The 12,230-nt window shown below is 36.1% G+C and overlaps 2 protein-coding genes across 2 annotated transcripts; both read right to left on the bottom strand.

Moving 5' to 3' along the window:
- LOC132269747 (uncharacterized) lies at positions 1-2,778 on the bottom strand. The gene is made up of 3 exons (XM_059771000.1): positions 1,840-2,778; positions 1,012-1,551; positions 1-436 (listed from the first exon to the last, which is right to left on the bottom strand). Exons 1-3 carry the CDS (start codon positions 2,776-2,778, stop codon positions 335-337), a joined length of 1,581 nt encoding a protein of 526 aa, XP_059626983.1. The 3' UTR covers positions 1-334.
- A 1,716-nt stretch (positions 2,779-4,494) lies between these two features.
- Positions 4,495-11,667, bottom strand: LOC132269507 (glutathione S-transferase L3-like). The gene is made up of 10 exons (XM_059770722.1): positions 11,436-11,667; positions 11,280-11,354; positions 10,431-10,491; positions 10,152-10,238; positions 8,798-8,896; positions 8,609-8,711; positions 8,430-8,506; positions 6,881-6,988; positions 4,940-5,020; positions 4,495-4,836 (listed from the first exon to the last, which is right to left on the bottom strand). Exons 1-10 carry the CDS (start codon positions 11,615-11,617, stop codon positions 4,828-4,830), a joined length of 882 nt encoding a protein of 293 aa, XP_059626705.1. The 5' UTR covers positions 11,618-11,667; the 3' UTR covers positions 4,495-4,827.
- Between the last annotated feature and the right edge of the window lie 563 nt (positions 11,668-12,230).

The following is a 12,230-nucleotide window of genomic DNA, read 5'->3' as shown; positions in this document are numbered from 1 at the left end:
AAAGCGAATTTGTAATAACAAGTACTATGCTTGGTGTTTTTGAGTCAAATTTACACAAAGAAAAAAACAAAAAAAAACCCGAAGACAGACAAAAATAGCGAATTCCTTACCGGGAAAAAAAAAAAGAAGCAGCAAATAACCTATACGTTTCACGAGTCAGTGATGATACTTCTTGCTTCTGCTGGCTTTCTGATGTCTGTGAAGATAAAAATAGTTGACAGTTCTGTGCTCAGTTTCTATTAGCAACCTAGGATTGATTTTATTCCTATATGCTGCCAATGAACCAGCTGGGAAAGAGCAGAGAGAAGATAAAATTTTTAGCTCCTTGTTGCTGCTATAACTCACTAATCTCACCCTTTCGACAATTTCCCACCCAAATAGACATAGTTGTCTTCTTACGTGATGGCAACACTCTGCAACAATCCCTCCTTGGTGACTGCAGCAGAAAATTAAGATTAGTACCAACACCAAGACATAAAAATTCAGCAACAATGATCAGATGAGAAAAGACAAAAGTGTTAAAAAAATGTTTATACTTAATTCAATCTAAAAGGAGACTCGGCTAATGCTGTTTTGTGTTTAATCCTAGTAACACTTGGCGTAGGCATAGTGAGTGGTTTGAGAATTTGTAACAAATCTAACTTGTTTCTTTTCCGTTGGCGCTGACAGGTGATCTGTGATCATACCTTGTGTAATTTTTTTTTTCAATTTTCTCGTCTTTAACCAGAGCAACACGGGGGGTTATACGAGTGTTTTCCCCCTCTTTTGGCCCCCAATTGCATGACTTTAAATCTGTGTAGGTTTTCATAAACTCGCGGGTTTTGATAAAAGAGGACCTTTGGGGGTTTCCAAAAGGAAGGAAAGCAAGAGACATAAATGTTGTTATTTTGTTACGCTTTGATGTGCTTACATAAAATTTTGTTCAAAGCAAGCACATTAACTGGAGAAAAGCATTAGGAAACATATTCAACATTAACAAAGAAAGAATGGTGTGTTTTTCAAATGGCAAACCTTTTGCCAACGCAGAGGATCCGGTGCTTTCATGATCACAATGGACTCGATATCTTCAGGTGAAGCCATTTTCCACCGGCAATAAGGATAGAAGATATCTTTGTGACGAGTGTAAACTCCGATGATTTGATTCTTACGCTGAATACTTGAGGTAATGTAAAAAATATAAGGCTTCTGGCATATGTGCCTGGTCACAGGCCTGGTGTTGAATGCATATGCTGTGTAATCAGCTCTAGGATACCAGTTAAGAAAGGTTCGAACCGGCATCTCTAGTTCTCTAGGAGACATGATCCCCCTTAACACTTGAACAACGAAGCCCCAAGAGATGGAAATGGACCACTGCCTTCTCTTGTCATAGCAGATGGATTGCTGCATTACACTGGCAGAGTCGAGCTTGACGGACTCAAACAGTTGTTGGACTGCCCGAAACTTGTCCATTGATGGGATTATCGGCTGCACTACATCGAGGTGGTGAAGTGTCAGCATTGGAGCCACAGGATGGGCTCCCAAAAGGCCTAAGAGACTCCCATACACATCATACTGCACAAAAGCAAGACACCAACCCAAATCAAGAATTGAAGTCCTATTCAAATTCAGGTTTGCATATCCACCTAGCTACTTGGACTAAATTAATATGACAAATATGATTCCCATGATGCTTTTAACTATCGTATGATTTAATGCGATAGTTATTGTCATAGTTATAATGATAGATGTGATATTAGTAATGTGATGACGAAGATGAATTCACTGAATTCTTTAGGCATATATATATATATATATACCAATTAAGCAAAATCATAGTGTTGTTGCTTATCTTAGGCTTACCTGATGAAATCCAGGTTCTCTGGTTAGAGGCACCCCTAGCTCTGCCATGCAAGCTTGAATCCTATCATCACTTCCATACAACCCCGGATACCTTTGAATGCACCGATCCTGTATCTTCTCCAATTCCACCGCCAACGGATAGCTTATTGCAAATCCACCTCCGCCATAGGCCATGGCGTAGGAAAAATATATATTCTGAAGATGACTTTCCGAATTGCTCCCAACGTAGTAGAACTGCCTGTGATCGTACTTTGAAAGTACTCTCACCACATTATCAACTACAAAAACAGTGTCATCGTCACCCATCACAAACCACCTTACATCCTTCATCCCAAGCCTCAAGGTCTCCGAGACCACCCTGGAAATCCTCAATGCCGATCTTGTCCCCTGACGATGCGAGTACCTGAACTTCTTAGTGTCCCCAGAAATCCGAATTTCGGGCAATTTTTCCCTTTTTCTAGTCCTGACTCGCTTATCCATCCAAACAACTCCTCTAGTCTCCCCAGGTCTCCACCATATCTTGATATACTCCTTCCTCTCCTCCCACAGATGTGATGAACCAGCGATGCCAAAAACAATGTGTTTAAGCTGGGTATCAAAACGTTGGGACACCACAAGAGGTTGTATTTCTTGCTTATTTTGGAGTTTGAGAGAAGAAGAGTTGGTGAGAGTAGTAGTGAGGTTTGTGGGGAGATTGATTTGTTGGGTGTGGGAAGTTTGGGAACACTGGGATTGGCCATTGTTGATGAGTATGAGCTTCGAAGAGTAGAAGATGTAGATGATCAAGATGAGGATGAAGAGCCAAGTAATGCAGTTGCGAGGGCTGTAGAGGCCGGCGGCGTAAGGGCGTTGTTGATTGGTCATCATCATCATCATCATCTGTTCCAAAGCAATTAGTCTGTTTTCAGAATCTTCTCCTGATTTGTTGCTGCTTACCATGGTTTCAGCTCAATGTGCAGAGGAGGAGGAAGCGAGTGATGGACAGAGAGTTTGGACTGAGACATGTTCGGATCCAGAGAGAGATTTGGAGTTTGTTAGGAAGTGAACGAAGCTAAATGCGGTTATACCTCTCTTGCATGGAAAAGGGTTAATTTGTTCAAAAACTTAGTCTTTGACCAACCTAATAACAACAATATTATTGTAAATAACACGTGGTTTTATCCTATTAAGAAATGTTCTTTGTTGTCGGTAAGAAGACAAGTACTTATTCTATAAATTGGGAAAATGTACTGTAACTATAAATGGGTCTCCTATTTTTCAGTTCCTAACCATCTACAAATATGAACATAGACACGTGGTAATTGACAAAGGATTCTATAACGATTCAAGAATCAAAACTTCTATTTTTTTTTTATTTTTTTTTATTTTTAGATTTTTGTATTAAACATATTTTACATCCTCACCCACCCACCCACTCACTTTGCTTATAAATTTTGAACTCTTGATCAAATTATCTTATTTAATGAGCTATTTGTCATTTCTGATTACCATCTTATACGACTTTAGATTTTTTATTTTTTTAATAATAAGATTTTTTAATACAAATAATATGATGGTGTAACATATTGTCATGGATTACTGTCCCACATTGAATCTGGACAGGGAGAGTCTTGGATATATTAGACTAGGTGTTTGTAAGAGAATGAATGATGGCATTGGCCTCTGGCAAGTAGAAATTCTTTCAAGCCTCGTCGCTATTCTTGGAGCATTAAAGGATTTTTTTTTTTTTTTTTAGTAAAGTTTTTTTTTCCTAAATGGAGGAAATTTTTTATAAATATAAACAAATAAACAATATGTTACAGAAAATCATAGAGGCATACCCCTATTACAATAATCAGCCCCTTAGGGAAAAGAAAACACAAAAGATCTTACATGAAGAGCAAAAAACAAACTAGTTAAACATTAAAATTGTATCTTGTAAGCTGATGCCTAAGATATCAAGAATCTCCCAAATTATGCATTTAGCTCCTTTGGATTACAACATTTATCATTATGTAGCCTTTCATTTCTCTCCTTCCAAATAAAGTATAATGTAGCTGTGAATGCCAATTTGCATAGCTTATTTCTGACATTATTCACTTTGAACAATTGGACAAACTCTGCAGCCAACCAATGTAATGTTTGAAAATTCTGTAACTGCCATTGGCACAAAGCAGCTAACTCCATCCACACCTGCCAAGTAAAAACAGAGCAGCAAAATAAATGGTCCACATCCTCCTTTTCCTTGTAACACAACCATCATCTAGATGCTAAACTCACGCCCCTCTTTTGCAAATAATCACTTGTCAAAATACAATTCTGTAAAACCAGTACAGCATGAGAGGACCATCGAGGTCTTCCTCCATTCCAACACAAACCAGCCCAAAACACCTCAGTTCTTCTTGTTCTACAAGCATTCCAGGCACTCTTGAATGTAAACTCCTTTGGATGCCACACCAATTTGTCCCCCCCCCCCCCCCCAATTGGGAACTGCAAAACTGATAAAGTTCCCAATTTTTTTTTACATAACTCCTGATAAAGTTTTTCTCTTTGGGAAGGTTTTTTCTCTTTGGGAAGGTAGCTATTGACACTTGTACATACATTCAAACCGAGATATCCAGATTACATGTAAAAAGAGTAAATCTGACATAGAATCGTCTCAATTTCCACAAGAAATTGTTATCAACTCAAATTTCAGATGCCATTACTTTACTTTTGTGGTACATTCTGCTAATCAGATGATTCTCCAGAGGAATAATCTGTTTAGCAGGGCCAAAAACCAACAATCTTAATACAACACCAAAGATGTACGTATTGCTTATATATTTAGCTACATACCTACTATCGTGGTCCAAGAATAGTACTAACAACTACAAGCAATCAACTGCTACTAAACAACAGCACTATGATAGTGAAATTTATTTAAAAAACTGGATATTTAGCACATCACAGAGCACCATGAGATATAAACTTCAGGCTGCATATCCGAGACGACCACGAGCTAGATCTTCAGTTTCCCTGAGGAAGAATGCAAGGGGCAAAAATTAGCTGCAAATCAAGTAGTGCGGTTTTCACAGTTAACTATAAGTGTGATTTCATATTTACAAAGACACAGGGTTACCAAGAAGATCTTCTTCATCATGGCAACAAGCTCTTGGACATCCAGTTTGGTATTTTTGTAAGCCTCGATTTTGTCCATTTCCTGTACAAGGTGGTCCATGTATGAAAATCAAAACTACAATCCTTCCAATCAGTAAAGACAACCAATGGAGTTGATCAGAGTCATGTTATCATTATGATACCCAGGAATTTTCACGAGTGCCACAAAATGTTTACACATTTTCCAAATTGATGAAAGGGTTCAGCACAAAATATAGAATGAAGTGATAAAACTTGGTTTCAAAGGACATGACTTGAGTTTACTATGAATTGCACAGCTTTTGAATTGAGTCCATTTTCCTTGATAAGACATCACTTTTAGGACTTCCAAAAAATAACAACATTTGTACTGTTATTTTTAGTCACTGCTTCATTCTATGTAATGAATTTCAATTCCATATGCAAACAAAATAAAGTGAAACACAATGTTTCATTTTGTTCCCCATTTGCTTCTAAAACCATCTAGTCAAGTAATGGCAAGGCATGCCTATATTTAACAACAGAATTCACACTTTAAGGGCTGAGTTTAACCCATTAATTTGCATGAACAAACAACGCCCTCCATTAGTCTTGAGATTCAGACACTACATATTGTCCATTGCCTGCTTTACATAATTAAAAAAAAAAAAAAAAAAACAAAAAAAAGCAAACCCAGAAATCTTGATGACATGACGGGATAATAGCTAAATAAATGAATGCCTAAATTTCAATCAGCTCGTCACATTACCCTGTTCTGTTTTAGAAACCCATACATCATGCATCGTCAAGGTCCAACTAATTTTCTCCCAACAACTTGTGTATGGCATTCTAAATCATCCCTTACCAACAATCCTAGTTTTCAACCCGAGGCAGGAGAGAAAGAGATCGAAAGATAGTAAAAATACATTGATGTCGTATCGGTATCAACCTGGTTGAGAGTCATTGTTCTGGGAACAGCTGAAGCCCCCCTCCAAATCAGAACTCTTGAAGGGAAACACCCTGTCGCTCCCCCAGCTGAATGAGCTGGTCGAAAAGGTTCGAATGGCCGAGAAGCAACTATACAAAACTACTAAGTGACCGCAACTACCAATAGACTCTCCCAATTGACGGACAGTACCCCTCATCGAAATTGAACTCGCAACTAACATTATTCATTGACTACCCTTATTCCCCCTTCATCCGGAGCTGCCGTAACTTGGGCTCATCATGCTATACTCGCGGGGAAGGAAAAACAAGCAGTTTATGCTTTAGTAGCTACCGTTTCACTGGCTCTAGTATTCACTGGCTTTCAAGGAATGGAATATTATCAAGCACCCTCCACTATTTCGGATGGTATTTATGGTTCTACCTTTTCCTTAGCAACTGGCCTTCATGGTTTTCATGTGATTATAGGTAAACTTTTCTCGATTGTATGTGGTATTTGCCAATATCTTGGTCATCTGACCAAGGAGCATCACGTTGGACCCTGATCCTTTATAGAATTTAATAAAAATAAATAAAAGCTGCCGAAGTATTTTGTGCAGATGATTGGACCATCTTAACTCAACCCTTTCTCTAATAATTTCATATTGAATCGAATTCCATGATAATAGTAAGACTGGTATCTCTCTATCCATCTATATGTGCGCGCTTGTGCATGTGTAATACTAAACATTTAGCATATCAATTTGTAATAGGTTTAGCAGGCACTGCTACTTATGCTATTTGGTTCTATTCACAGATACAAAATCTAAATCCATTACTACGAATCCTTCCCAACAGTTGCAAGTCTACAGTAGATGAATAAGAAGAACCGACTTTAAGAGTTTTGGAACTAAACCTTCTCCTGTAGGTGAGAAAACACTTCTAACAACCCGCAATGCAAGTAAAGAAAGAAAATACTGGAACAGGAAAAAATACATATAAAATGTGAGAGGTAATCTACCTCAATCCATGATAGCAGCTTAGGCCTTCCTGTTGTGATGTCATATATTTTTACATCTAGCAGTAAGGGATGAAATCTTTCAATGAATGGAGCATATGCTATGTCGACCTGAAAACATGAATTTTATCATACAAGTTAGAGTTAACAAAGAATTGAATAGCAAAGTACATTTTTAAGGATAGTATTAACATTTGCCAGTACTTCAAAAAACATGGATGAACAGTATGTTCAGCACGTAGATATGTATAATTTGATAAACTTTAGATTCTGACTCCACCATGGGGTAGCCACTATGCAAAGTTAAGTAGCTAGCTCAATAATCTGCTACTCGTGGAACTGCACAGTGCCCCGGTCAAAATCCCTGTCACAGTCAATTTCTTCTACCAATGAGATAGTAAATCGAGATGTGATAGAATGTAATTCAACCCATTTTATGACCTCATAGAGTAGAATGGTGAGCAAGATCTTTTTAACCGACTCCATGTGGCTAAAATGAAGGGTGTTGAGTTAAAAAAAAAATCAAAAAAATTACTCATGTTCACGGGAAACTAATCAAATCTAATGAATGCAAATGATATAAACTTTCTCTCACCACAGTTCCATTAATTGGCAAAGGGAACTAAAAAATCTAATAAATGCAAATGATAGAAAATTTCTGTCGCCACAGTTCCATTAATTGGCGAAAAATATGCAAACGGTTTAATACATGCCCAGCTCATGAATTTGAAAAATTGAAGAAATCAACATAATTATTACCTCTTTCACAATTTAATTGTACATTTCGTAATTCAAACATTTAAGGAAGTATGAGAAACAAATACTGATAGATAAAGAGGGAAACAAAAAGCATGTCAACCTTAAGAGAAATTCTAATCCAACACCTAATATATACATGCACATATATGTCTACATGTGAACATTAGCAAGGGATAAATAAAAATTCAGTTTCTTCATTTTCAAGTCCATCAAACCAGCTTCAATTGCAATAATTGTAATCTATACTCTTGTAATCCTCATTGATTTATCATAATCCATAATTACTCTTGCAGTCCTCCATTGATGTATTATAATCCATATATACTAGGTTATCCATCAAAGAAGATCAAAATCAAGAGAATTATGATCCTTTTATGCATGAATCAATGATCAGCATCAGATGAGAAAAAAAAGAAAAAAAATATTTTATGTTGTTAAGAGATGATGCACAACCCTAAATTTGTGCGGTTAGCCTTTGCTCCTTCTGGAAGAATGAATCAAGTTCCACTATCAATAGCCGGCTGAGATAAGTCCCCTCCAGAGAGGGGGAAGTTGTATAGCATGGACTGTCATGGAGAAGCTGGGATAGCATTTGGAGGAAAAAAAAGAGTTTTTTTGGAAGTCATATATGACATCTTTTATTTTTGAAAGTTTATTCGAGTGTAAAGCACTCTTAATGTAAATCATGAACAGTCATTTGTCATTTTAGTATAGATACGGATTAATATTATTTAAAGAAATAAAAGAACAGATGCCAAGCCAACTAAGCATTTTAGAGAATGGTATTACTTACTAAACTGAAATGGCCAAGGAAGAAAGGTCCATCGTTGAATTTTAAGAGAGCTGTTTCAATGTAATCACAAGCAGCACCTACCACAGCAGGTTATTAAAGCATGTCAGTCATAAATCGTATAAATATAAGGACCCCCTTAGAATATATTACATCAGAACATAGCATGTCTTGAGCCTTACTGATTTCATTAAGTGAATCTCCTTTAAGGGAAGTGATCACAGCTCTATTGAAGGTGTTGGTGTAGGATAACAATTCCTCTGCAAACTCTCTCTTGGTAGGCTCCTGCCGACTTTCAAAATGCTTTAGATTTCAAAATTTTAACTTCAGAAGGTTGACTTTACATCAAGAGTGAACAATCTCCTTCTTACATTGGGATAAAGTGCAGGTCCTTCAAAGTGGCTATCAATATATTTCATCAAGTCAAGACTCTCTCCTCTGACTTCATTATTGTGCTCCAATGCAGGCACCTATATTTTAAAGAATAACATTAGAAGTTAGAAGGGAAATAGGACTTCTCAAAAAGCTATACTAATGCATTTTTCTCAAAAGACAGATAAGTGTTTGGAGAATGTAGAGAAGACGAATAGAAATTACAAAACAACCAAAACAGTCGGAATTACGCAATAAAGGACAAGGGTATCATAAAGAGTATCTAGGGAAAATCATGTTGAAGGTTTATTCAATCACATCCAAATATTCACTTAAAATAGTATACTTTTTTGACATGTTGGGAGGTGCCAGAGGGTTCTTCATCCACTACCATATCAGAGAAAACCACATCAATTGGGATTATGTAGCATACTTAAGGGGTACAATGTAATAGTTTGATTTATTTTATTCGCGAAGGTTTCGGTGAAAAAAAAATAAAATCTAATACACAATATGCATGCCAAATTCCAATATAATAGTTTAAGTTTTTTTTGGCTGCTGGAGTTCCTTTGTCTTCTCTAGAATGTAGATTATATAGTTGGAAAATGATTTATCTTAAAAAATGAAGTGCACGGGCTTTTAAGAAGAAAACAATAAACTCATGACTCATAATATGAGGTTGTCAGAAGAAATACTCTTTCATTACCACGGGACCTTGGCCTGGGTGATATGATCTCCATCTCCCTAAAGGGGAGCTCGAGATAAAATAAAATAAATAAACCATTTTAACAATTCAACCACCTTAGTATTTTTCCCAGCACCTTATGCTTCTAACTTGGAAGTATAGCAAGACAATTTTATGGCATAAATGTTAAAAGATAGCCCTACATAATCTCAATATAGAATATTTGTTTAAATCACTGTGCAAAAGCATATGGTGACACCAATCTTGTTCAAATCACATTTTTGATAGAACCGTGACAGCCTTCCTGTCAAATTCTATATTAGAATACTCGGACAAAAATAGCATGTTTGGCCCTAACATAATTGTGGAGAGCTCTTTATCCAAGCACATGTATGTTTTCAAAATCAACAGGAAACTATCTTATAGCATTATAAGAGCCAATTCCACTTGCCAGGAGATTTTAAATACTTCTGAAAAAGCAAGGTTATTTTGAACTTCTAAAAAGTACACGAACAATGTAAGTGTTCTTAATGCTTCAGGTTCTCAACCTTCCGGAAAAAAAATGCTTCAGGTTCTCATTTGATGTCTATGGATTTGTCAGTCATCCACCAAAGTGCTTTCCAGCAGCACATTTCTCAAATGGTTAATATGGTTTATAGAAATGTTACCTTATTTTCTGGGTAGACTTTTTCCTTGTACCAAGCAGGTCTATTCCCAAGATCAAGAGGAACTAACTTGATCTTGTCCTGCAGACCCTGCACATTAGAAAGAAAAATAATCATATAGAAATTCCAAACACCTCCATACATATTAGAACACTCGAAAAAATGTCATTTTAGGAAGAGTACATACTACTAACAGATTGAAAATTATAATAACTCAGATTCATCCATGAACACAAGCAAATTAGAAAACTTGAAGACAAATGTTGTAAAATTGAAGCTTACCTTGCAGTTCCGAATTATCCAAACCCGCTGCGCATATGGACATACGTAAGAGGTGTATAACCTTGAAACAGAGAAATAAACAATTTGGTGGTCAGATGAACAATGCTAACGCAAATATAGGTTAACAATTGAAATGGCATCAGAGTGGGTATGGGACAGAGGACTAGCTCCCCAACCCGCCGTCCCTTCCCACCCTGCCTGACCTTTTTTTTTTTTAAAGGATGTTCTTTTAGTCTTATTTGATATATTGTGATGGTATGTAACACATTTGATAAATAATTAAAAAAGAAAATTAAAATAACAGTATTATGGATTTAAAATTATATGCAAGTATTTGATAGATTTTAGTAAGAAAATTTAAAATAAGCATGGCACAAGGAGATGGGGCTAATTGCCATCACTGTATGGGTGTTCAAACTGAAATGCTGCCAAGTTTATATTTTATTCTCACCAATATGAAAATCACATATCGATTTAAAATTGCATCATTCAATTATTATTATTATTATTATTATTTTTTCTTTCTAACATTAGAATTGGTCACTGAAGAACCAAAGGCATCACAACAAATAATATTAAAAAAATAAAAGCCCAAATATTAAAAAAATAACATTAACACTAGTTCTAATGGCTCTGTATGCTTGGGGCATTGCCATTAATAGACCCACTTTAAACATTACGCGAAACACAAATAAACATGTTCGAATTTCTCTTTTCTTCAACATTCAAATAACCCCTCTATATACCCAATAAAGTAGAATTATAAACAAGCGTTCAATTCACTAGACGAACCCATATAACAATTGAAAAACAAAGCAAGAGTGCGAAATGAATTAAGTTGAGCAAAACCTGGTGGTCCCATCAAAGAGAGAAGGTGGGTCAGATGTAGAATCAAGAACAGGGGGAAGAAACTCTTTAGCACCCCTGCAGAAACATATACAAACCATTACCAAGATGATATATGTATATATATATATGCACACACACTAGTGCAAAATTCATTACGTTGTAGCGATGGATAATGGTATTGAAGCTCTGGTTTTCCTGGTAGAGAGACGATAAGAAGGCCTGTGCAGACCGAGTGTTTGAAATGGAATAGACTTGTTTAGGCATTGAAGAGCAATCCTAGGGTTCGAATTTGAGAGAAGATTGTGCGTACAAGCGAAGGTTGTCACTGAAGCACTCATTTTGATTTCTTTTTCAGCCAAGTGAGACCGAGCAACACAGACTGAAAAAATAATTAAAAGAATAAATAAAAATAATAATAAAGATGGAGACGAAGATACGGGCTAAGGCCCAGTGGGCTTGGGGCACGTTTAGTGATTAATACTATAGGCTCTGTTTTATTAGAAAGAAAATGATATTAGAATAATTTATATTTATATGTATACCTATATCTATTTGAATCAGCTAGCACAACAATATTTGAGTCTTTTGATTGCTGGTAAGGAATAATTTACACATCCATAATGTTGTTTTTGTTTTGAATTGTGAATTTGTGTCAGTTCAAAACAAAAATAACAAAAAAATAAAAATAAAAAGGAGCAAAAACCATTACCACAGTGCATTAGGCCGGGGTTACTTGTTGCTATGTTCCTACAATTATTTTAAAAGTGGTTTAAAACTGATATTTCAATCTAAACTTTAAAATGGTCGCTCATTTATAAGTTGAATGCAATTTTCAACCTATTTACTAAATTAAATAACGGATTTGAATACTTTAATTTTTTTCTCTCTAATGTCTATAACAAGTTTTCCCTCCCATGATCACAATCACCTAATATCATTATTGGTGTAATT

Source organism: Cornus florida, unplaced genomic scaffold (genome assembly GCF_030987335.1).
Source record: "Cornus florida cultivar Cherokee Brave unplaced genomic scaffold, ASM3098733v1 CherokeeBrave_3.0.0_Hap2_Chr08, whole genome shotgun sequence".
Taxonomy (NCBI): Eukaryota; Viridiplantae; Streptophyta; class Magnoliopsida; order Cornales; family Cornaceae; genus Cornus; species Cornus florida.
The sequence above is the reverse complement of the archived record's forward strand: the minus strand, read 5'-3'. Positions and strand labels throughout refer to the sequence as shown.